The 27,622-nt window shown below is 44.3% G+C and overlaps 1 protein-coding gene across 1 annotated transcript; it reads left to right on the top strand.

Moving 5' to 3' along the window:
• Positions 1 to 550: 550 nt before the first annotated feature.
• On the top strand, positions 551 to 22,947 carry LOC137526078 (NADPH oxidase organizer 1-like). Its single transcript, XM_068247293.1, has 8 exons — positions 551 to 625; positions 13,310 to 13,390; positions 14,518 to 14,593; positions 15,829 to 16,009; positions 17,215 to 17,405; positions 19,475 to 19,588; positions 21,384 to 21,501; positions 22,449 to 22,947. Exons 1-8 carry the CDS (start codon positions 551 to 553, stop codon positions 22,945 to 22,947), a joined length of 1,335 nt encoding a protein of 444 aa, XP_068103394.1.
• The last annotated feature ends 4,675 nt before the right edge of the window (positions 22,948 to 27,622 follow it).

Genomic DNA, 27,622 nt, shown 5'->3' with positions numbered 1-27,622 from the left:
GAAACTGCAATTAACAGAGAGCGATGCAATACTATAAAAAAGCTATATACCTGAAAATGAAAATATGACACTATGTTCTTTGCTACTCATGTTCTATTAATCATCCGTATTACACAACCAATTCATTATATTATGAGTGAGTGTTTATTTTTTTTTTGATTCAGTGTCACTTGAACAAAAGGGTTAATAATTCTGTGGGTGGCAGGAAGGTGTTATGTAACAAATTATGACTTCTGGGAGAACTGATCCTTGGCAGAAATGTTATATCTTTTGTTTTTAGGCTGTCTGCATTCTGCAGCCAGGCAGCACGCTGTCAGTAGTATGAATGGCAGGTGTACACACTGGAAGGACATAGTCCTCTAATATTCTATTTTCATTTCCTCTTTCTTTCTAGAAAGGACCAGAAAGTGATTCATGAGTGAAATCAGCAGAAGCCTTCCTGATTGGCTGGCTGTGTGGAGGCCCCTCCCCCTGGCATGCAGCTAATTAGCTAGTAGAACAGGCTCAGCATCACTGTGCACAGAGTGTTGGTTGCAGCATCCTTGTGAAGATGAGGCAGGACAGCATCTCTCGGCATCCTGTGGAGGTAGAAGCTATCGGACTGCTGCAGCACGACAAGAAAAACGTGAGTCTCAGGACTGCGCTGCAATACGCGCGACCTGCATCAAAAAGATCTTAGTTAAAATGATCTATGTCTGTTTTAAAGGGTAACTCCAACTTTACACACTTTTCTGGCTTTTTATTTTTACTTTGCTAAGCCAGGGCAGAAATTATTTGATTATTATATAATTACAATAATAAGGGCCCATATAAGATAATGAATACAATTGCTTATTGTTTACAATATTCACTTATAGATTATTTATTCAGCGTTTGCCCATTGTAAAATCTTTCCTCTCCCTGATTTACATTTTGTCATTTATCACTGGTGGTGACATCTTTAGTTCTGCCAGGTGATCTGTATGGAATGTTTGTTACTAATGGTGCATACACACATTTGAGATAAAAGTCTTTGGAAAAGGCAAGATCACAGACCAATTTTACCCCATTCCATGTAGTATGAGAGCCATACTCTACACAGTCTATTCTATGGAGCTGAACTCCCCATCAGATAAAATCTTTGCAGGATGCTGCACACAAAGATGCTGTACACATTCAAAAGATCATTATCTGCAAAAGATCTCTTCCTGCAATAGATCCATTCCTGCAAAATGCATTCATAGTCTATGATATCTGCAGATTCTCATACACACCTTGTTTAACTGACTTCATCTGCATATCTGACAATCATCTGCAGATCTGAAAATCCATCCTGGTGGATCTGATCTGCAGATGATTGTCTGTTAAACAAGGTGTGTATGATGATCTGCAGATCTCATAGACTATGAATGCATTTTGCAGGAATGGATCTATTGCAGGAAGAGATCTTTTGCAGATAATGATCTTTTGAATGTGTACAGCTTCCTTGTGTGCAGCATCTTGCAAAGATTTTATCTGATGGGGAGTTCAGCTCCATAGAATAGACTGTGTAGAGTATGGCTCTCATACTACATGGAATGGGGTAAAATTGGTCTGTGATCTTGCCTTTTCCAAAGAATTTTATCTCAAGTGTGTATGTAGCATAAGAGTTCTATGCAGAGAGCAGGGGCGTAGCAATAGGGGGTGCAGAGGTAGCGACCGCATCGGGGCCCTTGGGCCAGAGGGGCCCCGAAGGGCCCTCTCTCAACTACAGTATTAGCACTTTGTTGGTCCTGTGCTCATAATAATAACTTCTATAGATACTTTGAATAGTGGTAATCATTAACAAACTGCTCCCCATCCCCTTCTCGCACCTCTGACTGTATCTATTGTTATCTATAGAGTGCTTAGGGGGCCCCATTGTAAAACTTGCATCGGGGCCCACAGCTCCTTAGCTACACCACTGGCAGAGAGGGAGATACTGCTTTCTTGGCAGTTTGAAAAATCTATTATTTCCTACAATGCAATGAGGTTCACAGACAGTAAACTGTTAGGACCATGGTCATTACATCACACTGTGGGAGGGGTTTCACCACAATATTAGTCATACATATGTCCCTGGTGACCTATTTGAGAACAGGTTTCAAGACAAGATTTCTCATGGGAAAGGGGTTATCAGCTACTGATTGGGATGAAGTGCAATCCTTGGTCAAAGTTCCTCTTTAAAGTAAACCAGAGATCAAAACATATCAAAAATCGATACTTACCTGGGGTTTCCTCCAGCCCCATAAACACGTCTGAGCCCCTTGCATGTGCAGAAGACCCAGACTGGACTCGACTGAGCCAATTACCGTTGCTGATCGTGGCTGAACGGCAGACTGCGGGAGGATACCAAGGGACTCAGACGTGTTTATGGGGCTGGAGGAACCCCGGGTAAGTATTGATTTTTGATATGTTTAGATCTCTGGTACACTTTAAGAGTGTTTGTGAGTTTTGCTTGTTGCCATAAGATTTCAGAATCCAAGCAATGTGTTCCTTTTGATCCATCAGGACAGTTGGTTCCTTTTGATCCATCTTGTCATTGTACATCATTGTACATTCAGTAAAGTGCTCTAATGTCTTGGTGCCCAGCAGCATCTGCACTGTAGACCCCACTGGGGGCTGCAGGTCCTTTAGGAATGGAGGGGTCAGCTTTCTGCAGGTAATTGGCGGGGGAGGGGGCTAGCTTCATGCCAGATGATTGGGCGGTGAAGGTGCTCGCTTGCTGCCAGTGATTGCGCGGTGGAGGGATTAGCTTGCTGCCATTGATTGGGCGGTGGAGGGGTTAGCTTGCTGCTGGTGATTGGGTCGTGGAGGAGTTAGCTTGCTGCAAGTGATTGGACGGTGGACGAGTTAGCTTGCTGCAAGTGATTGGACGGTGGAGGAGTTAGCTTGCTGCAAGTGATTGGGCGGTGGAGGAGTTAGCTTGCTGCAAGTGCTTGGGCGGTGGAGGAGTTAGCTTGCTGCAAGTGATTGGGCAGTGGAGGGGTTAGCTTGCTGCAGGTGATTGGCGGTGGAGGGGTTAGCTGGCTGCAGGTGATTGGGCAGTGGAGGGGTTAGCTTGCTGCTGGTGATTGGGTCGTGGAGGAGTTAGCTTGCTGCAAGTGATTGGCGGTAGAGGGGTTAGCTTGCTGCAGGTGATTGGCGGTGGAGGGGTTAGCTTGCTGCAGGTGATTGGGTGGTGGAGGGGTTAGCTTGCTGCAGGTGATTGGCGGTGGAGGGGTTAGCTTGCTGCAGGTGATTGGGCAGTGGAGGGGTTAATTTGCTGCAGGTGATTGGGCAGTAGAGGGGTTAGCTTGCTGCAAGTGAATGGGCAGGGGGGGGGGGGATGGGGGGTTAGCTTGCTGCAGGTGATTGGGCAGTAGAAGGGTTAGCTTGCTGCAAGTGATTGGGTGGTGGAGGGGTTAGCTTGCTGCAGGTGATTAGGCAGTAGAAAGGTTAGCTTGCTGCAAGTGATAGGGCGGTGGAGGGATTAGCATGAAAAAGGTGATTTGAAAATCTAGGGTTTAGCTTTCTACAGGTGAATGTTAATACTGAATATTTATCTGTTTAAAGTAAATTGTAAAGTGCAATTTGCCGAAATCGCGATTCTGCATGCAGTATACACTTTTTTTGCTGTTGAGTTACCCTGCATGCAGAAAGCGTAACTCAATGCAAAAAAATGTTCTGAGGCCTCTTTCACACTGGTGCGTTGTGTTACCCTGTTTTTACTGCAGGGTAACGCTACACCAATATATAGGGCATATATATAATATATAAGTCTATAGGGCATTTCATACCTGTGAAGCGGAAGTGACGTCTTTGCCGACAACATGCGGTGATCGGAAGTCTTGTAAGTCTACAGTGCCGCACATAATTTAAACTGATCGCCGCCATATTGGCGGATGCGTATTTTGACAATGCACTTCCATCGCAATTTGAACGCCGGCCACAGGAAGTGAGCGCTGGAGAGCCTCACTCACTTTCTGCTTGGCTTAAAAAAAATGTGCACTGCAGCAATAATAGGCTTTTTATGGTGTTGCTGTGTGATGCGATCAGCCGATCACACCGCTGTCGCAGGTTAGCAGTGTGAAACTGCCCTCAGTGTAAAAGGGGCCTGAGGGGAAGGAGACAAGGGGCCATATGCAATTCTCTTTTTCACCTGAGTTTTCTCATAATATTATAGATAATTGTTCATCTTTGATTTTAAATAACTTTGCAGTACTTTTCAACTAAAAAAGTACCAAAAAGTTGCAGAAAAAGTACCATCAAAATTATTTTGAACATTTTCTTGCCTTCTGGGGGCTTAATGGCATTTTACTGATAAGTTTAAAAATATCAGCAAGGAGAAAACTCAGGTGAAAAAGTGAATTGCATATGGGCCCAGATCCCCGAAATCAGAAGCTAATTGTTTAGTCATTTTCAGAAATAACATGATGAACAGACAGAGCTTTTCTCCTAATACCTGGACACTGGGCGATAATAGTAACATAAGAATCACATCTGTAATATGTAGTATGGATAGTCTTTTTAGTTCAGATGCTGGTTTATTTGCAGAGCAGGAAATGGCAGATTTTCTTTAAAGCCTTTCCAGACTGATGCAAGAGAAACTCTTATATAATGTCACACGATTCACATTTGTGTTGTCAGATAGCCTAAAGGCACGCTTTACATGCTTTACAAACTAATGAAAATTCAAATTACAAAGCGTCTTTTTCAGTGGAACAAGTCACAAGAGACTCACACATCTTTCTCAAAGTGTACCAGAGACGTAGAGTAAGAAAGATTTGATACTTACCCGGGGCTTCCTCCAGCCCCATAAGCAGGTGTGAGTCCCTCACTGTCCTCCCTAGGTCTGCCGTTCAGCCGCAATCAGCCTGGTAACTGAACCAGTCACGTCAGTTGGGGTCTTCTCTACATGCACAGACCTCCTGTGCATGCGCCGAAGACCCTGACTGACGCCACTGATCCAGTTACCGGAGCTGATTGTGGCTGAACGTCAGACCGCGGGAGGACGGCAAGGTGCTTATGGGGCTGGAGGAAGCCCTAGGTAAGTATAAAATCTTTTTTACTCTCTGGTTGCTTCTTATACACATTATATGACCAGACTGTCAAATCTATTATGTTTTATTTTGGGGACTGTATGGAAATCTAAAATCTAAACAGATTGAGACTAGACATTTTTGTAATAATAATGCCTGTTAATTTAGGTGCCCAATGTTGTCGATAGTTTGAATATCAGTAATGTAATATCATATAATGTAACTACTCCCCTCCAACCTTTGCCTAACACTTACAGTACCTCCCCTCTATTTATCTAGCCCTAACACTAACTCTATCATCTATGCGTAACACTAACCCCCACCCTTCCTATGCCTAACATGACACCCCCATGTATGTCTCACATGGACACCCCCATCTATGCATAATATCGCATAATATCAACACCCCCCCGAACTGGAGTTTAGCTATAAAAGCTGAACCCCAGTGCAAAATATACTTAGCTGCAATTTCAAATTACAGTGTATGGCAGTGCCTGGTGGTGATCCCATCGCTAATCTGCTGAGAGCGGGTAAGTGATGCGGCCCCAGTGCAGCACATACCCGGCATCCTGGGGATCAGATGCTGCGCGGCAGCAGGGAGGAGGTGCTGTCTTGGAGGTAGTGTAGAGGCAGTGCCTGCAATACACAGCCCGATGTGTCTCTCCTCTCTGGCCGGCTTTGCACACACTCATCCTCTCAATGGCACAAATTAACGACTTAAGGACCATGCTAATTTGCTGATATCGGTGCTGCGTGGGCTCTCCAGCCCGCAGCACCGATCAGGATTGAGCCTGGGCGATCAGACTTCCCCACTTTTTTCCCCACTAGGGGGATGTCCTGCTGGGGGGGTCTGATCACCGCCGGCTCTCTGCGCTTTGCAGGGGGGCTCTTCAAAGCCCCTCTCCGCAGCGATTTCTACCCAAACCTGCTTCCTCCGCAGGCTATGGGCTGCGCAGGACGGGTATCCATCCTGCGCCGGATAGGAGAGGCTTTAGCCTATCAGATGACGGCGATCCCCGGCCAATTAGAGGCCGGGGATCACCGATCTCCGTCACGGCGCTGCTGCGCAGCAGCGCCGTATTGATGTAAACAGTGGGGATTTCTTCCCCGCGTGTTTACATTATGCGTGCGAGCCGCGATCGGCGGCTCGCACACTGTTCACGGAGACACCCTCTGTGAACTGGCATTGAAAGGCCGCTCGAACGAGCGGCCGTTTCCATGCAAAACCACAAACGACCAGGCGCCGCCTATGGGCGTTAGCTGGTCGTTAAGTATCCAGCTCATTGTATATCTACCATTTTTTTCTGTAATCTGTTCAATTAACTTTTCTCCTGAGTTTTTTTCCCAGTATAATGTTTTGTCTTATTTACGAAATAATTTAAAAATGACTTAAAGGATGGTTAAAAAAAGTACTAACAAACCTATTTTGAGTATTTCCTTGTTTGCTAAAGGCATTTTATTGATATGATACACATGCTTCTCTGCAACTGTACACATGCATGAAGTCCGGTACCACAAAGCATGCTTCACGTTGTCCATGGATTCCATTGCACTGCACTGCTCATACTCTAAAGTGAATGTACAATTCCAATATAATGGCATTACATTATAAGTAGGATAATATTGTCCAATGCAAAGCAATGGCCCAGTATGAACATAGCCTAATTGACATGACTATGTACTCTGTAAAGTGGGATAAAATTGTGAGCCCCTCTGAGGACAGTCAGTGACATGACTTTGTACTCTGTAATGTGCTGCAGAAGATGTCAGTGATATATAAACACAAAATAATAATAATATGGTAGCTACACTAGACTATCTATGACCCTGGCAGGGATTACAGTACATTATGAGCTCCTCTGAGGACAGTGAGGGACATGACTATGTACTCTGAAAAGTGCTGCAGATGATGTCAGCCCTACAGTATATTAATACATAATACAGTAATATGGAGGGAGCATTTGACTATTATTATGGCAGGGACAGGGATTTGATTGTGGACTCCTCTGAGAACCGTTAGTGACATAACTATGTACCCTGCATCAGTGGCGTATCTAGAGGGGTACACGCATAGCTCATGCCATGGGCGCCATGCCTGCCCCATCATCTCTTATGCTATACCCCCATACTTGGGGATATCTCACCACCCATTAATTCTGATATCTAATGACAATATCCCACGCATAAAACACAGACGATAACAAATATATGCAAGAAAAGAAGCTGTTATTATGGGGCAAGGGGGTCGGACCGGGAGTTGGGGTGCATTTTCTGTCAGTGTATGCCATAGACGCTATAATACCCAGATACGTCTCTGCCCTGCATAGTGGAAGATATCAGTGCTTTATAATAAAGCATAATAATAATGATAATATGCAAAGTAACATACGTTTTGAAATCCGCTGCAGGAAGTAGATGTTAAAACTAGGGATGGGCAGAAGATTGTCTTAACATGCAAATGTCCAGTAATCAGAAATTGTACTATCTTATCAAAGCAACTAGTTGCCAATCAGTTATAGCCCATAGCTGATCCAAACACAGCTGCATGTGAATTGTTCATCAGGGAGTGGTTTCTCTTCTTTCTTTTTCTTTTTTTTAATCACTCACCTTTTCTTGGCTTAGTTGGGATTTTTGCACATCCGCAGTTGAAAACTAACCTGCCATACAGGAAAAATGTCCCCCCCCCCCCCCAAAAAAAAAGTGTGGTATGGTGTTTAATAGGTTATAGGTTGGAGGTGTATGGAGGCAGCATGATTGGCTGTGCCGGCCGTGTTAGCCAACGAGCCCTTGTGATATGGATGAGAGGTTTGTTTTAGGTACTGTTCCTTGTTCACACTTTGGGCATTGCTGTGCACACGCAACCTGCAGGAACATCAGAAGTGCATAGATTGTACTGCCGTTGCACTCTGATCACACGGCAATCTGCTCTGAGTCATGGATGAAGCATAAAGTAGCACCTTTTTACCATTAGGAATAACCTAGACACAAATTTGGAAATTAATTTCACTTGTGGCAACCTTTTTCACTCATGTCTAATACAGAGCTCTAATGCTGGGAATACACGGTTCGTTTTAGAACCATTTAGATGGCTCAATAGATCATTTCCGACACGTCCAATCTGTGTCCTACCAATTTGTGATAGCAGTGAATGGAAAAAGATAAGAAAGTTAAGAGAATCGACTGCAGAATCGAGTGCAGAATCGAGCGGCAAAACGATCAAACGGGTGAATCGAGCTGCAAAACAAGCCATATATGCCCAACATACGGCCGGGGGATCTCCAGGCAACCCTCAGATGTTTCCTACTGACTTCTCAAAATTTAATTGGAAGGGAATATCAAACCAATGTACACCTGTTAAACCTGTGGCTCCATGTAAAGTCTCCATGTGTCAGTGGGGGGGATAACAACATGTGCTAGCCCCCTGCAGCCAATCACTGCGTACAACTCATATCCCGCCCACACCAGCACCATGCCAGCTGACCAATTACCAACCAGCCCTGCACAAGCAGACTTCCAGATTCATGCAAAACTGATTTCCCCATTTATCAATACGTCCGATCATTTCACAAATCGTGAATGTCTTTGTAACAGGCATATACTGTATACTTCTTTATTTCCTCTACAATTGCTTATTCATTATTACTGTTCTCCAGCTAAATATAATGCAAGAGCCAACCTGAATGATCACAATACACATTTTTTAAAAGCCCATTTGATGTCTTGAAGGAAAAAAAAGTAGTTAATCAATGTTGAAGTCTATCATAGGAAAAAGTCATTGTTTCCCTGAACGTACGTAATGCCTTCTGCAGCAATAATTGCCATAAAACATTACAGTAACAGGAAAGCAACCTTCTGTGGAGTGAGATTAGCTTTGTGTTTGTTTACTCACGTTGTCTTCTGTACTGTATTTGTCAGGAGATTAGAAAGAATTAAGTGTTCTGAATAAGCAATTACAGGTCATATCAGGAAACATTACACGTCTGACTATTGAGACTGCACTGACGTCAATAGTAATGCAACAGAAACATAGTGAATGCAGCCCTGCTGTTGGGGAGGAGATGGGTGGCCATCCAATACTGGCCAAGGGTAGGAAGCCTAGGATTGTACCATGCATGGGGGAAGGCCAAGAAGGGTCCTGCCCTGCCGTTGTGGAGGAGGGTGTGGCCATCCAATACTGGTCAAGGGTAGTAGGATTGTACCATGCATGGGGGAAGGCCAAGAAGTGTCCTGCCCTGCTGTTGGGGAGGAGGGTGTGGCCATCCAATACTGGCCAAGAGTAGGAAGCCTAGAATTGTACCAAACATGGGGGAAGGCCAAGAAGGGTCCTGCCCTGCTGTTGGGGAGGAGGGCGTGGCCATCCAATACTGGCCAAGGGTAGGAAGCCTAGAATTGTACCATGCATGGGGGAAGGCCAAGAAGGGTCCTGCCCTGCTGTTGGGGAGGAGGGTGTGGCCATCCAATACTGGCCAAGGGTAGGAAGCCTAGAATTGTACCATGCATGGGGGAAGGCCAAGAAGGGTCCTGCCCTGCTGTTGGAGAGGAGGGTGTGGCCATCCAATACTGGCCAAGGGTAGGAAGCCTAGAATTGTACCAAGCATGGGGGAAGGCCAAGAAGGGTCCTGCCCTGCTGTTGGGGAGGAGGGTGTGGCCATCCAATACTGGCCAAGAGTAGGAAGCCTAGAATTGTACCATTCATGGGAGAAGTCCAAGAAGGGTCCTGCCTGCCGTTGGGGAGGAGGGTGTGGCCATCCAATACTGGCCAAGGGTAGGAAGCCTAGGACTGTACCATGCATGGGGGAAGGCCAAGAAGGGTCCTGCCATGCTGTTGGGGAGGAGGGTGTGGCCATCCAATACTGGCCAAGGGTAGGAAGCCTAGGATTGAAACATGCATGGGGGAAGGCCAAGAAGGGTCCTGCCATGCTGTTGGGGAGGAGGGTGTGGCCATCCAATACTGGCCAAGAGTAGGAAGCCTAGAATTGTACCATGCATGGGGGAAGGCCAAGAAGGGTTCTGCCCTGCTGTTGGGGAGGAGGGTGTGGCCATCCAATACTGGCCAAGGGTAGTAGGATTGTACCATGCATGGGGGAAGGCCAAGAAGGGTCCTTCCCTGCTGTTGAAGAGGAGGGGGTGGCCATCCAATACTGGCCAAGGGTAGTAGGATTGTACCATGCATGGGGGAAGGCCAAGAAGGGTCCTGCCCTGCTGTTGGGGAGGAGGGGGTGGCCATCCAATACTGGCCAAGGGTATTCACTCACAATTTAATCACTGCTTTTACCTGCAGTTAAAGGACAGCTGAAGTGAGAGGGATATGGTAGCTGCCATATTTATTTCCTTTTAAACAATACCAGTTGCATGGCAGTCCTGCTGATCTCTTTGGCATCAGTAGCATCTGAATCGCACACCCGAAACAAGCATGCGGCATATTTAGTCAGACTTGAGTCGAAGACCTCTGCATGCTTGTTCAGGGTCAATGGCTAAAAGTATTAGAGGAAGATGATCAGCGGGACAGCCATGGAATCAGCATTGTTTAAAAGGAATTAAATACGGCAGGCCCCCATATCCCTCTCCCTGCAGGTGTGCTTTATTTTTTCTTTTATACACTTATGGTAAGCATACATTATTAGATGTGATAAAGATTGTTATCTATCTGATACTGATAGTTTATCTGCCTGTCACCATGTTCTTTTTGCTATTAGATCAGATGTTAGTATAGATCCGATCTAATATCTTTACCTCCATCGCTGCTTAGCTTTGTTACTGCTTTCCGCACACTCCCTGCTGCCTGATCCGGGAAGTGCCTTTCCCCATCAATTTTAATAACTTTTGATAAAAAAATCAACATTTATTCGATGGGACGTTTGGTTTTCATTTTCATGATATTTGATGTGTATATCAAATATAGGCGTGTCTTATCCGAGTTAGCACGCCTTATCAGAGATAACACTCCTTATCAAAGTTAACACACCTTATCAGAGTAGCATAGCGAGCGCTATGAACCCGCAGGTGCTCAGGGCAGGACGAGTGGAGCTCTCGTCATTGCCAATTAGCAGGCATAAGCCTAGTGCTCGCTATGCTACTCTGGTAAGGCGTGTTAACTTTGATAAGCAGTGCTATCTCTGATAAGGCATGTTAACTCGGATAAGGCATGCTATTTGTCTTAGTGAATCAAGCCCTTAATGTTTAATCCTATAAAGATATAGTATTATGTATGTCTGGATTTACTGTAGTGAGATATTTGGTGGCGCACCAACCAGAAGTTGTTTAGGATCTTCTCCCGCTACACTTTATGATTAATTAGCCAAGCCAACCTGCTGCAAGAGGAATTTTTATACAAATGATCCCCAGTACATTTCTTATGTAACCGTTTCCTTCTCAGCTTACTGCTTTTATTTTCACAGAGTTCTTTACAAGGTAACACTAACAGCTGTAGCTACATTATTTCCTTTCCGGCAGCCTCAGGGCCATCGGCTATTCATGGCTTAACATCAAAAAGTCTTTTTACAGGAAGAACAGGTTTCTAATACAAGAAGGCTGTTAGGAAATGGTGTAACATGTATTCTGTTATTGCTGTGAAGGAAATGTCAGTTTTAAATGGAATTTCCACACTATATAATGTGATTGATTTGTCAGGACAGGTGTAAGAGAAAACTGGAGGACCGGTCATGCATTGGCCCACTGTTCAATATTGCCAAATACATTTTTGTTTGCTATTTACATAGCACTAATATCTACCGCAGCACTTTACAGTGTACATAGTCATGTCACCCTCTGTCCTCAGAGGTGCTTAATGTCTAATCCATATTATAGTTGAATGTCCCACTATACTATATTATTATATTATTTCTTTTGCATATTTAGCGCTAATATCTTCTGTAGCACTTTACAGAGTACATAGTCATGTAGTGCAAATTGGGGGGAAGCCAATTAACCTCCTTGTCGGTAATCCCGAACTGAGTTTGAGGTAAGCCGGCGCGGAGGATTTCTCAGGCCCTGGTGGGCCGATTTGCGTAATTTTTTTTTGTTACACGCAGCTAGCACTTTGCTAGCTGCGTGTACAACCCGATCACCGCCGCTCCGCCCCCCCAGACCCCTTGCGCACCCTGGCCATCACCGCCAGGCTGCGCTATGGGGTGGATTGGGACGCCCCCAACGTGGATGACGTGGATGACGATGACGCCATGGCGACGGGGGAAGCCAAACAGGAAATCCCGTTCTGAACGGGATTTCCTGTTCGCCCTGATCGCCGGAGGTGATCAGAAAAGGGGGGGGGATGCTGCTGCACAGCGCTAGGCTAGCTGCATGATTAAAAAAAAATTTTTGTAACAGCAGGGGGGTTAACTTATCTGTATGTTTTTGGAATGTGGAGGGAAACTGGAGTGCCTGGAGGAAACCCACGCAGACATGGGGAGAATATACAAACTCCTTGCAGAAGTTGACCTGGCTGGGATTTGAACCAGGGGACCCAGCGTTGCAAAGCAAGAGCGCTAAGCACAGCATTATTATATATTTATATAGCACTGACCTCTTCTGCAGCACTTTACAGAGTACATAGTCATGTCACTGACCGTCCTCAGAGGAGCTCACAGTCTAATCCTACCATAGTCAAATGTCCTACCATATTATTATATATTTATATAGCACTGACATCTTCTGCAGCACTTTACAGAGTACATAGTCATGTCGCTGATTGACCTCAGAGGAGCTCACAATGAAATCCATATTATTGTGATAAGGTGGCCATTAACAAGACGATTCTTTGGATGATCGAATCTACGATTAGATTGTAACATTAATGGGAAATGATCATTTGGGCCTACTAATGGAAGGAAAGCTGCTAAACAATTTAATCAAATTTATGGAATTGATACGTTTTTTCGGATCAATTCCATTAATCTGATTGCACTGGATAGCAGCTTTCCTTCTGTTACTGAGCCCAAACGATGGTTTCCATGACTGCATCAGAATAGATTGTCCTCAGAATCGTATTGTTAATAGCCACTTATAGACTAATGTCCTACTATATTGTTAATATGTATTTATATAGCGCGGACATCTTCTGCAGCACTCTACACAGTCCATAGCTATGTCACTGACTGTCTTCTGAGGAGCTCACAATCTAATCCTACCATAGTCATAGTACTACCGTATAATTGGTATGTATTTATATATCACTGACATCTTCTGCAACACTTTACAGAGTACATAGTCATGTCACTGACTGTCCTCTTAGGAGCTCACAATTTTACATGTTTCCATACCTAATGCCACGCTTGTCTCTGTTGTCTTTACAGGCATATATGTTTTCAGTGCTCTGGTCTGATCAAAACAAGCTCCTCATATACAGAACATTCAGGGAGTTCAAGAGATTCCAGGTAAGGCATGACTCTGAATGTTAAAGATCAATTTCATGATTTCTATTAATCAAAGTCCTTCTAATCACCTACCTCTTTTAAAAATGTACATCTCATCCGAAATCCAAAACCTTCTCAATATGTATTTATGAGGAGGGGAGGGGAGCTTTAACTCTGAGGATCACTTGTCCCACCCTACAATCAGAGGAACTAGATCTTTCTGGCCTCAGTTGCCAAACTGTGCTGTCCCAATGCTGCTCTGTACCACAACCCGCTGCGCAGTACAGGAGTACAGGAATGCCATTGCAGAACAGGAATGCCTGTGGTGCATTGTACTGCTGTAGCCACGCCCCTGCTGTTGTTAAAGAGAACCTCCGGACTAAAAATCTACTCAGCAGAACTTAAAAGGCTTGGTGTTTCTTTAACAGTTTACCCTAACCAGAACTTAGTTTTTCTTACCAAAGCATCACTTTTAGCTGTATTTTTAGCTAAGCTCCACCAATCAAAGAAAAAAAGCCCAGACTTTTTTCCCTGATGCTGTGCAGAGCATGATGGGATTTCCTATGTTGTTATTCACATTGCCCAGCAACTGGGAGAGGTGCTCAGGACACAGGACAGTTGGAACTGTGTCTCATGCTCCCTGTCACCTCCTTTCAACCAAAAAGATGGCTGCCATCATGAAATCAAACATTTGCCTGTTCTTTTAAAACAGGGTGGGTAAGAGATTATATTACCTATCTATTTTAATTAACATAACTAATGTAACCTAATGACAGTGTGTTTGTTTAGGCTGAAGTTCCTCTTCAAGCATGGGAGGGGGCAGTGGCCACACCTCTTTTTAATTGTTGATAGGAGAGAGTTATTGGCGTGTGTGCTACATCCTCTCCCAGAAGAGAATGCACAGACTCATCACACTGTAGTCAAACTACTCCCCTCCTATAGATACCAATGCAGCCTCAGTGTGGTGTAATTACTCAATCTATGGAGGAATAGTATTAATTCTGACAGTACCTTGCTGTTTATTTTGTGGGGATCCTTGTTGTTTTTTTATTTTTGGAGGGAGGTGGTACTGTTTTTAATTTTGTATTTGTCTGCTTGGCTTGAGTGCTGCTTGAACAGGCATACTTCTTTTTGCTTCCCAAACACAGAGAGACCTTAAGAAGAAATTCCCACTAGAAGCCGGAGCTGTGAACAAGTCAGAGAGAACTTTGCCCAAACTCAAAGGTGAGCAACACTTCCAGACAGGTACCAGGTGGCATAAGGTACATACAGTATGTGAGCAGGTCGGAGCACTCCTCCATCTGTAAGATGATTCATCATATCCGATTACCCAGTGTCCTTCAGCACTGATATCTTCTGTCCCCGTCCTTACCTGCGATGGGTGTCACACACATCGTGCTTTACAAAGGCCTACTAAGTGGCCAAGAGTAAGAATCTTTCATCTATAAACATTAAGCCCAACAGTGCGCAACCTGTGAACTTCTCTTGACGTCTTCTAATCATCTTCACTAATGGTCCACCTCACCATAGTTAAAGACATGTTTGCATCTTTTACTTATTTCTGTAATCATTTGGCTTTACACGAGCAAGACAAATCTCCCCTGATGGGTAACTGCAGCGGTTCTGCATCGGTGTCTGGACTGGTTTTTAGGGGGCTAAAGGGAGGATTTGCAAACTCAGCAGTGATGCATTGTGGGAGATCTTTCTTTGCTCAAATAAAGACAAGGCAAGACAAATAACATTTATATCACGCTTTTCTCCTGGCGGACTCAAAGCGCCAGAGCTGCAGCCACTAGGACGCACTCTATAGGCAGTAGCAGTGTTAGGGAGACTTGCCTAAAGTCTCCTACTGAATAAAGCTAAATGGATGTAAATTATATTGTGTTTTAAGAAGGCAAAAGTATATTAAGTATAGCCTTCTTTTAGTAATAAGGCTTTTTGGTTCTTTTGAGCCCATTATAAGATCCTAGTGGTTCTGGGTTACCCTGAACTATCTGGGTATTCTGTATTTATTTCTGTGAGTGGGTAACTGCTTTATACAATTGCTGGGGGTTTGATCTGACTAGTGCTTTCTGATGGTTCACAAACACCTGTGTCACAGGCAGAGCTGGTTTTCTGGATAGGCCAGGTAGGCCCAGGCCGTGTGCGGATTCTGCCCAAGGGGGCAGCTAGACATGGAAAATAGGTCACTGCCTGGAAGAGGGAGCATGCCTGCTACACACGGAAGGAGAGCAAGAACGTTGGCAGAAAAAAGTATAAATCTGGCATTGGTTATAATTAATGCGTAATTCCTTTTAATTCTGGATATTGTTTCACTCACTTCTAGTCATAAATATGCCTGTGCTGTAGCAGATGTGAATCCGGGGCCTGCAGCCCAGCTTTTCTTTAATGCCTTCTGTGGCAATGAACCGTGTGTGCTAAGGGGAAGATTTTAAAATGAATCGGTGTTTCTTTTACAGACGCCTCCCTCCCATTAGGCAAAAGGCGAGACACAAAGTGGCTGCTGGAAAGACTGCAGAAACTGGAGTCTTATTCACAAATGTTGTTGAAGCTGGACGCCAAAGTCTCGCAGTGCGATATCGTTGTGCAGTTCTTCACGTTAAAGAACCATGACATCAATCCATCATTTCCAGATAACAGGTAATGGGCTGAGCCTGACATCCTAAATGTTTGTTACATTAGACGAGAGACATCTATGTAAGTAAGGCAATTAGAGAGATCTCCCAGCATTCCCTGTGGGGATTTCATAAGTGATTCAGCAAACCAGGGCTGGATTAATGTAAAATAGACTGCTTTTAGAGCACAACTGAGCTGTGCTTAACAACTGTTGACTTTTTCTTACCTGAAACTTCTCCCAGCCCTGTGTAGTCTGTGAGGTCCCTTGGCATCCTAGGCAACCTGCATTCTCCCACTTGTAGGTCTGTAAGATGTGTAACTGCAACTCCAATCATAGCAACCGCACATGTGCGATCCCATCCACGCATCCTTGATTGTGCTCCTGTCGCAAGCGCGATTCATTCTCTTGAGGACTGCACATGCGCAGGACACTCCCGACACAGGGAGTGCAATCAAGAAGGGCACGTGGACAGGGCCGCACATGCGCAGTTTGTGTCCCTGGAGTTCCAGGCCCCAGGGAAGTAAAAGTCAAGAGTTTTAAGCACAGCTTAGGTATGCTGTAAGTGACTTGGATTTGTTACCCTCACCTGAGTCATATCAAATCATACTGAAAGTTACTGAGATGCATGCAAACTAGTGGTTATGTGATTAGCAAGAGGGTTTTTATAAATTCAAGACATCCAGGGTGTATTAAAAATAATGTGTCCCTTGCTATCTATTTGCAGACAAACGTTTGAAAATACATCCTGATGTTATCACTGGGGATATTTGGAGAGCTTTAGAGATGCCTTAGTTAATCGCCCTCCTATAATCCCTTCTGTCACACAGCTTTAGAGTCCTATGATGCCTTGAGTGGCTTTGAGTTTATGTAGTCAAGAATGCCAATCATTTTGGCTATGGTCTTTGCAGTAGAGAGCTGAAAATGGACGACTGCATCCTTCTACTGGAAATTCGTGATTGGATGACTGCATTCTTTTTCTAGCAATTTGTAATTGGATGTGACTGCAGGCTTCAACTAGAGATTTGTAACTGGATGATTTTATCCTTCCACTAGCGATTTGTAACTGGACAACTGCATCCTTCTACTGGAGATTTGTAATCTGACGTCTGCATCCTTGTAGTAGAGATCTGTAAATGGATTGCTGTTTCTGTGTAGCATTTGGCTCTGTATTGTATGTGCTTCTACACAGCATCTGCTTGTCTCCTCATCATGACGTCTTTATCCCCAGTCTTGTCATCATGCCTTCCGAAAAGATAGAAGAGAAAAGCATTGCCTCACCTCTTACCCCTGATATCTCTGGGCCTGTGATCTCTATCAGTTACCGGTGTGTGGCCGATTATGAGACTGTGGACCTGAGGAACAAGCCGTTCAGAGTAAAGAGACATGATATGTTGGATGTGCTGCTGAAGGAAAGAACAGGTAGGTGACTCTGAGATTGGCCCTGATCTAAGAAGCAGCGGTGTCACCAAGGTGTAAGGCGCACAATGCGCCATGCTATATTGTTGCCACTAGGCTTATGGAATGAAAAGGCTTAAGTCTAGCTATACCTTTTATTACCTGTATTATAATAATAATAATACAAACATTTGTATAGCGCTTTTCTCCTGTTGGACTCAAAGCGCTCAAGAGCTGCTGCCACTGGGATACGCTCAGGAGGCCACCCTGCAGTGTTAGGGAGTCTTGCCATGAACTCCTTACTGAATAGGTACTGACCCTAGCCAGGATCGAACCCTGGTCTCCCATGTCAAAGGCAGTTCCCTAACCAGTACTCTATTCAGACATTATCTCCTTCCCATCCCTCTTCTCTAGTGACAATAGTTTTATATTACAAAAAAGCCTCAGGACATGACTTGGGCAGCCACCCTGTGCAAACACTGCCCTCAACTGGCCACGCCCCCAACTCCCTACAGGATTAGGATTGAGTGGCTAACTGCATACCCCATTCCGATGTTCTGATTGGTAGAGGTGGTGAATAGCAGCACAGCCATGCCAGAACTCGGGAGGGGGGATCAACGTTTTTATCACTGACGAGTTTAGTAGTGGTCATGTGACGGCTTTTGCTTCCAACAACATTCAGGTATTTAGGGGGCTTCGGGAAATGTTACACTTTTACCTATAGTGTTGATGAAGCAGGAAGAGGGTACAGATTTAGTATATAGATATGTATTTTTTACCTAAAGTTGGGCTTTTTTTTAACTAAAATTGGGCCAACAAAAATCAAATCAATGCAAACTCTGTAAGCAATCATGCTTATTAGTGTCATTTTTAAATATAAGCCTTTGGAACTGAACATTTGAAATTGAAAAATGATTTGTGTAGCTGTGCTTTCCTGAAGCTGTGCACCTATCCATAAGAAGTACATGACTTAGCAATTTCCTGTTAGCAGATTGAGCTCTTACAATCACTGCCTACTTCTTATGGACTACAAGAAACATGGTTTCTACTGCAGTTAAATCTGGCATCTCCTGTTCCTTCACTATATTGGTAGGTGAATAGAGGCGCCAGAAGGATAAAAGTAAATAAAATTTTTTAAAAATTGCTGGGAGGAAGTGGTTGACTCGCCTCCGTTAAAGCAGACACCAAGGACTGTAAATGTATAGATATACACATTTATTGAAAATACCCCAAAGATGCAACGCGTTTCGCGGGCACAGCCCACTTCTTCAGGCAATAAGCAGGGGATAAACAACCGCAATTCAGTTATAGCAAGCAGAGCACTCTCTTTTCTTTTTCTCCTGTTCCTTCACTGTTAGTCATATGGTCACACAAACTTGACACACCCTCCAGCTGAATCCAGTGAAGGCAGGAAACAAGTTGTAAAGCACTGACAAGTAAATCTGACCCAAAAAGGATTAAGATGAAATGGGGCCCTAAGCAAAATAGCAGTTTTTGCCCACCGCTGCTGGTCACCTGGCTTTTTTACTAAGATACGGGGGGGGTATGAGAGCTAGCATCCGCCAGGCCCCTAGACTCTCTCCAGGCCCTAGGCAACTGCCTAGGTTTGCCTTGTGGTTGATCCGGCTCTGAATCTGACCCAGGAAGAGACGTTCTGTCCACCTGCTTTACGCCATACACTGTTTATATATTTACATATCAACTTGATTGTTATTAGAATTTGACCTATTCAGTCCTGGCCTTAGCTGCACTTTAAAGTGGACCTGAACTCTTTTCCAAAAAAGTGAGAAAAGTGAAGGCTGCATTACTTCTCTCTGCTCCCCACCTGTACAAGTAAGCGCCCTATTACATAAGTCACATAGTTAGTCCAACCATCTACTCGGGCATCTCTCTCTCTCTAAGTCATAAGTAATCCAGCATCCTGAACTTGAATTTAATGAAATAATCTCTGCTATAATGTAAAAAATTGCAGCCCTCAGGTGAATGATATTATTGGAGTGGAGTGGAGGAAAAGGATATGTCTCTCACCCCCTCCCATGGATAATACTGTATATTTGTGTATTTATCTTACATAGTTCTGATCTTTATGGCAGGCTGGTGGCTGGTGGAGAATGAAGACCGGATGATAGCCTGGTTTCCAGCACCTTATCTGCAGGAAGATGGGGACAGTGACATCAGTGACAGTGCCACAGAATGCCAAGAAGAAGGTAATTCAAGAAGGATTTATTTGCCAAGTGCGGGGGTGCCGTACTCGGAATTGCTTGTGGTACACATGTGGCTTAGGCAAAGTACACAACAGCAGTTGTCCGTGTTACATATATGGCTACGATTACACAAACTAACAATATTACAATACATATTACGACTGCAATTACTACCATTATACATGCTAGCAGCATTTACAGTAAGATGACATCACTGTGATAGTGTGAGTTAGATGCAGACGATAAGGCAGAAGAGCAGCACCTAAGGCAAGCATGCTGATTGCAGACTAGGAGGGAATAGCATGCTTGCCTAAGGTGCTGCTCTTCTGCCTTATCATCCGCATCATGGAAGATGATTCAAGACCTACTTGTGCCCCTTGATGACTCATAATCCTGTCTCACTACAGTTCACTCTAATACCTGAGCAGGTGCTAGAAACCTAAACTTCTCTATTATTTACAACATAAGGAAGGGATTTTGTATAATGCGAGGTACACACTATGAGATTTTCTGGAAGATTTACTGTCAGATCGATTATTTCCAACATGTCTGGTCTGATTTCCGATCGATTTCCGAGCATTTTCTGATCAATTTTTTGTTAAAGTGCACGGAAAACAGTCAGAAAATTGATCGGAAATCAGATCGGACATGTTGGAAATAATCGATCTGACAGTAAATCTGCCATAGTTTGTACCTCGCATAAGTGACCCAGAAATCTAATACCAGATCCAGAGCCATGTTTATACTGTTCTGGAAAAGTTCAGAACGCTCTACCCCCTAGGAACTTGCCCCTTTCCTCTTTTCTCACCCTCTCTGGGGATCCAGGTTTTCTCTCCTTCTCTCCCTTTCTGTGTGGCCCTTCTTCTTGGGCAATTGGAGGTACATTGTTTTTCTAGAGATGATTTTTTACATTTAGATTAACTTTTTAATTCGTTTATTAATCTTTGATATATTGTATAATTTTCTTATGCATCTATGTATTATGCACATTTGTACATGTCTCCTTTAAGGTGAAGGCTGGTTGAGGTATGGGGTGGAGCTTGATCTTCTCCCACCTACATAAAGCCTTCCCCTTGCAGGTTCACTTTTAACTATGACTAAGGGCAGATTGTAAGCCCGACACGCGTCAGTTGAACCCTGTGGTTTTATTGCTATGCAACATGGAATTTTTTGAATAAAGAAAAACAGCATTTTTCTACCAGCACCTGGTCTGCGGATCCTTCTGTGTACATTTATACTGTTCTGCCCCTAAGCCAGCAACTTGTGGCTCTGCTTCCATGTGCAGCAGCCATCCGCTCATTCCACGAGCAGCACACTTTTTCATATGTAAAATCCATGTATAGCAACCTCTCTTTCATGCACATCCCCCTTGGGCAGCAGCTCTTCCATGTGTTGCTCCCGTTTTGGAGCCTCCCTTTTCCATTTGAAGTCTCCTCGTCCATGTCCAGCCACACCCTTACACAGAAGCAGCCCAAGGCCTGGGCCCTTGTGGACTTTCCAGAACTCCAGCTCTGATCGGATCATAATAAGAAAGATTAGTAAATTAGTGCCTGTGTGACTGCAGCTGCAAAAAGGTTCCCACTGTCAGAACCTGTGTGAGACTGCTAGACCAACGAGATGCTAAGAATCGTGGCTAGCATGCCGATTTAGTACAATTTGGGGTATATTACCATAGGAATGGTAAACTTAACATGGACAGACTGTGCGTGTTATGCTTAGTGAGATTTACCCAAGTTACACCCTATATCACCTATATCATCCTTAACTCCTCAGCAAACGTATTGTGTCTGTTCCTCAGGTACACTGTGTGTGGTGGTGAAGGCCTATGAAGCTCAGAACTCTGATGAACTCTCTGTCAGCATTGGCGTTGTGGTGAAAGTCCTGAAGAAGTCAGATAATGGATGGTGGCTGGCCAGGTGAGAATTACTACCGTTCATAAACTGCAAGACAAACAAGGATAAAGTCATTATTTTATAAAATAAGGCGGTATTGTAGGGCTTCAGAAGAATAACTACAAAGGGTCCTGTGGCAAAATCTCATAAGGTGCCAAAGGCGCTCTCTCTCTCTCTCTCATGAATATAAGTGGACATACCAATATAGAGTCACATGTGCTATATAGAGATGCACAGCCACCCCATCCCACCACTCTTCTCCACAGACACATACCTTGCTGGAAAGTCTCCTGAGCATGTTGGTGGAAATATCCTGCAGGATACCTCCAAACCTTCTCAGATAAGGAAGAGGAACACCTTTATGACACGCCCCTTCCACACACCTAATCACGCCCCTACAACCGCTCTAGTTATGCACACCACAAAGATTTTGTAAGCAAACGATGTAGTTGAACCACACAGGCCCTTTCCATCATTATTAGTCTTCCTTCATATTAACGTATGAAAATAAGAAATATATACATTTAAAGGATAGGAAGTACATTTAAAGCACACCTGAAGTGAGAGGGAAATGAAGGCTGGCATGTTTATTTCCTTTGAACAATGCATATTGCCTGGCATTCTGCTAATCCTCTGCCTCTAATACTCTTATCTGTAGACCCTGAACAAGCATGCAGCAGATCATTATGACTGAACTCTGACTGGATTCGCTGCATGCATGTTTCAGGTTTGTGTAACACTACTGCAGCCAAAGAGATCAGCAGGACTGCCAGACATCCAGTATTGTTTAAAAGGAAATAAATATGGCAGCTTTCATATCCCTCTCAGTTCAGGTGTACTTTAAGAGTCAGTTAAAAACATTTTTCAATTAGAAGTTGGAACACTGTTTTTATTGTATGTTAGGCCAGACTGTAATTTCCCTTTAAGCATAAGCTGTCTGTAATCCTGGTTGTCCGTTATTTTGTCTGTAGTTACAACAGAAGAACAGGGTATGTCCCATCCCTATACCTAAAATCTTACTCGAACCCCTGCGAGAAGTTCCAGAACATCCTCGGCAAGCAGCAATTTGTGTCTACCCCCAATCTGCTCAACAGGGAGTCGTTTGGAGATGCATATTCTCTTCTGCAGCAAAGATCATCTCTTGGAGGTCTACCTATCAATGGCAGCAGCTTGGGTAACCGGGGCAGGACCACATCTTTGGACTCAGAAGCCAGGTCCGAGAGGGAGTCTGACTCTGATGCTATTGCTAGAGACAACAGCAGAAGGAACTCCTCATGCAGTGAGAACTCCTCCCTCAATGCCTCCAGCCCATCACTGTCAGAATCATCATCACCATCTGCTCAACCTAAAATTCCAGCAAGACCTAAAGCTGATGAAATTCTACTGAAATGCTCTACCATCACCAAGAGGAGTCTGCAGAGGTCACTAGCGAGTATGGAAATTTCAGATCTCCCCGGGACCCATTTGTAGTCTTCATCCTTTTCAAAGGGTCTCCAGTTTTAAGCTGAATACTTAAAATATACCAGAGCCCAAATGAATATGAGAAACGGGGGGAGCAAGCATGTATGGTATATGGTGTCAATGTGACGTCATGCGAATGGCGCAGAGGGTTCCCGGCCGTGGTTGAGTACTTTAGAACGCGGCCAGCTGAGAGGCACCGATGTCCAACTCAGCCGACTGGAAGGGGGAGGGGGGGCAGAGGGCAATTACCGGCAGTGGGGGGAGGGAGGCAGAAAAGAGAACAGGAGGAGCGGTAAGCATCAGGATAGCTCTCCATACATGCCTGCTCCGCCCATTTCTCATATTGATTTGGGCTCTGGTATCCTTTAAAGAAGAACTCCAAGAGGTGTCATATGACTGAACATTTAGTAGGAATTACATTTTTAATTAATTTCCTACACATTCACACTAACCGGCTGGTTGACTCCTAATAGCTGCATCAGTCAAGGGATGGCTAGCGAAGTAGATTATTTGCATTGCAGCTTAACCACTTGAGGACCCACACTTTACCCCCCCCCCCCCCTTAAGGACCAGCGCTGTTTTAGCTGATCTGTGCTGGGTGGGCTTTGCAGCCCCCAGCACAGATCAAACACCAGGCAGAGCGACCAGATCGCCCCCCTTTTTTCCCCACTAGGGGGATGATGTGCTGGGGGGGTCTGATCGCTCCTGCCTGCCCGGGTGTTGCGGGGGGGGGGCACCTCAAAGCCCCCCTCCTCTGATTGGCCGGGGATCGCTGATCTGGTACAACGCTGCTACTGTTAGCAGCGTTGTACAAATGTAAACAAAGCGGATTATTTCCGCTTGTGTTTACATTTAGCCTGCGAGCCGCGAGCGGCTGCTTCCTGATTAATTAGCCTGCAGCCGGCGACGCAGAACTGCGTCGCTGGTCCTGCAGCTGCCACTTTGCCGACGCGCGTTATGAGTGCGCGGTCGGCAAGTGGTTAAATAACAATAGAGTCAGGCTTTGTTCCCACTAGAGCGGAGAATGGACATTTTTTGTCCGTTCTTCAGCTGATAACTAAATGGACAGTGAACGGCTTCTATTGTATAAATAGGAGCCATTCACACTTGTCACTTTGCAACCGATCTGGTAAGCGTACCACACTTCCGTGTAGTCCACGATAATCTGTCCCGGGCCACGCCCCTCACTTCCTGTACACAGGAAAGTAGCATGGAAATCCCCATTGGGCTGTAAAAGAAGCCTCAGCAACAGGGAGAATTCTCATTGGTTCATGGTGGACCAATGAAAATTCTGCCAGTTGCTAGGGAGATTTGGCCTAATGCAGCCTATGGAGAGCCTCATGCTGCTGCCGGCCTCTAGTGGGAACCGAGCCTAATTGGCCCATACACAATTCACTTTTTCTCCTGAGTTATCTCCTAGGAGATCATTTTCATATTCTCTTTAAAATAACTTTTAAGCATTTTACAATTGAAAAGGTACCTTAAAGTTGGTGAAAAAGTACTATCAAAATTATTTAGAGTATTTTCTTGCTTGCGGGTGGCTTAAATGGCATTTTATTGATAAGGTGTTAAAATATCACCTAGGAGAAAACTTAAGAGAAAAAGCAAATTGCATATGGCCCCAGGTGTGTAAGGAAAAGGCCCCATTCTCACTCAGGCTTTTCAGCCCACGTTTTGCACTTTGCTGATCACCGGCGATCAGCAAAGCGCTGAAGTACAAGCAATGCTATGGGAATACTCACACTGCAGCGATTGCGGCGCTATCACAATCGCGCTACATGCAGCATTTTCTCAGCAACACCTGAAGTGAGAGGTATATGGAGGTTGCCATATTTAATTCTTTTTAAGCAATACCAGTTGCCTGGCAGTCCTGTTGATCCTCTGCCTCTAATCCTTTTAGCCATTGACCCGAACAAGCATGCAGCAGATCAGGTGTTTCTGACATTATTGCCAGATCTGAAAAGATTAGCTGCATGCTTTTTTCTGGGGTGATTCAGACAATACTGCAGCCAAGTAGATCAGCAGGGCTTGGCAAAGAAATGAACAGCGCTACTTAAAAACAGGCAAGTGCCTACCTGCAAGAGAGAAGGGTTGGTCCGCACTTATCAGATTGAAGTAACCTTTATTAAGGACATATCCAGATTAAAACTCGGCAGGCATCATAGCTGACATGTTTCGGACTCAAACGTCCTTAATCATAGCTGATTAAGGACGTTTGAGTCCGAAACATGTCAGCTATGATGCCTGCCGAGTTTTAATCTGGATATGTCCTTAATAAAGGTTACTTCAATCTGATAAGTGCGGACCATCCCTTCTGTACTGCATCCTTTGGTCTTGCCAACCTGGGTCGAGCACTGCAGTGGAAGTGGTGGAGTGGAGCTGTGTTCACTTTGCAAATTGGACTTATACCTGCAAGAGAATGCAAGCCCCACTTGTGGCATAAAATACACACCTAGCATACACATAACCTGTCTACCACTGGAGGATGTTGGTTTCCTGTAACAGCTTGCATGCAACTTGTTAAGTACTCGTCCCTCCCACTGCGGAGAAGTCATCCCCCTATGGGAGGGGACCTAACACTAACTAAATCCTAACCTATGCATATGCATAGCCTGGGTGCGCTACCAAGTAAAATCGAAAATTAAAAATTGCGCAAAAGGTGGATCAGCGCATCACCAGGCCGCCTCTGAATGGCCTACAATCAGAGATGCGCTGAGCCCCCCCCCCCCCCAGAAACTGCAAACGCACCTTGAACCCAAACAGAAGCTCTGCATACACAACAAAAGCAAGGCTGCTAAGTGGGAGCAGCTGACCAAACATTTATTTGCCATGTACTAATTTAATTCATTTTAGATCAGCAGGGCTGCCAGGCATTGGAATTTCCATAAAAGGAAGTAAATTTGGCAGCCTCCATACAGTTCTCGCTTCAGGTTCCCTTTAAAGACATGCATTTGAAAGGAGACCATGGGGAGTTCATATAAAGTTCATTATAATCCATGCTTTCCTAATATAGTAACTGAAAGAAAACTTGGCTATGGCTGACTAGAACAACATTTCCCTCAAAGGGGGCCACTGGAATGGATTTTATTTGAGAGGCCCCATATGTTTAACTATTCTATGCCCTGCTGGAACCTCCTCTGAAGAAAGAAGGCACTGTCTCACCATTCTTTCCAATCACAATGAAGTGGATTTGTGGAGGAGTTATTCTTGTAGCGAAACAATTAAGTCAAGTTATGCTCATGTCAGACAGCCAGTCATGTTATATATTTCTCTACACATGAATGGATGAACACAGCATCACTTCAGTACTATTCACTGCACAACTCTAGTCATCCTCAGGGAGTCAAAATCAGAGAACTGATTAGTGGGAAGTCATAGAAAACTGGCATAAGCCTCATCTCCTTCCTCAGCTGTCAATAATTCTGATTTTATTGCCAAAGTTTGCCAGAAAAGTGTGCCATCTGGGCACAGGTTCTCCTAGCGGTAAAGCTACACCTGTAGTAGAATTTTCTCTACCTAATATGTTACATGTAACACTTTATTTCTTATTCTTGACTAAAAGGCAGGCTGTTCTGTGCCAGTAGGTTTCCTGTAAGGCCATGTCCACCCTGATCTCATGTGTGAGTTTTGAGTGGATGACAGTGGGTAAAACCACCTACTAACTTCACATATGTAAGAAAGTTCCCAGCAAAAGTTTGTATCTCTGCCCCTTTCACAAAGTCAAAGTGGAGGACTCCTGCTGGATCCCCCCAAGTTTCTGGTGTCAATATATGAAGAAGACACCAGCATGTTTTGGATGGACATGGCCTATCAAATGAAGACCAAAGTGCAAAACCTTTAGTGACCATTTAGAAATAATCTTCGTTGTTCTGACTGCCCTGCAGGGCTGGGTTCTGATTGGTTCCTAGTACAGTCATTCAATGGACCCAATCAGACATCACCTTCAGAGAGGTGACTGTATGATATTTTTTAAATCTGACTGCTTGCTCGGGCTAAATTCCCATTGATTTCATTTGTACTGAGTTACTGAATATAATGCCTTATTTTATTTTTTGATTTAGTGGTTTAGTAACATTTCATGATTCATTGCCAACACTTATTGCGTGATGTGGTTACTGAGAGTTTTTTTGTAAAATTGCTAACCAAATCTGCAGATAGGCCACAGGGAAGTCTTGAAGAGCTATTAAAAAGATAATTGGTTAGGGCTGTATCAGTAGTTGGGTTGGGACTGTCTTCTATGCTGCAGAGTCCTCCTTTCAATATTTCATGCATTTCATGGTCACAACACACTAATGCAGCCAATAGGAGTTTCATACTGAACCACCCCTTTTAGCACATGCTTATATTTATTTGCACCGACCATCATGTATATCTTACTTGAAAGTTTCCAAAAAGCCTGGACTGGGAGACACATGGGCACTGCGCTCTACTTTAGTTGTGTTAGGCTCAAGCACCTACAGTAAGTATGTTGACAGAGAAGGCAGATCACCTGATTGATGTACTCATCTTGAGTCATTGATTCAGAGGTTGTATACACAGTCAGGCACATTGTACGCTTTCAGTGGAAATAAAGATGGCTACCTATATTTCCCTCTAAGGACAACAAAGAGCTGTTGAGAGGAATTGAAACGTCAAACTACGGTAATTTCTGTGCTGAAAAATTAATAAAGGCGTGAGAGTCCAA

Source organism: Hyperolius riggenbachi, chromosome 7, assembly GCF_040937935.1.
Source record: "Hyperolius riggenbachi isolate aHypRig1 chromosome 7, aHypRig1.pri, whole genome shotgun sequence".
Taxonomy (NCBI): Eukaryota; Metazoa; Chordata; class Amphibia; order Anura; family Hyperoliidae; genus Hyperolius; species Hyperolius riggenbachi.
This window is presented reverse-complemented; position numbering and strand designations above follow the sequence as displayed.

What these genes read in the sequence shown, in the direction of transcription:
- LOC137526078 (XM_068247293.1), top strand. Translation starts at nt 551, where the DNA reads ATGAGGCAGGACAGCATCTCTCGGCATCCTGTGGAGGTAGAAGCTATC. An exon ending in TGCAGCACGACAAGAAAAAC is followed by an intron (nt 626 to 13,309) that starts GTGAGTCTCAGG and finishes TTGTCTTTACAG; the next exon opens with GCATATATGTTTTCAGTGCT. An exon ending in CCATCATTTCCAGATAACAG is followed by an intron (nt 16,010 to 17,214) that starts GTAATGGGCTGA and finishes CTTTATCCCCAG; the next exon opens with TCTTGTCATCATGCCTTCCG.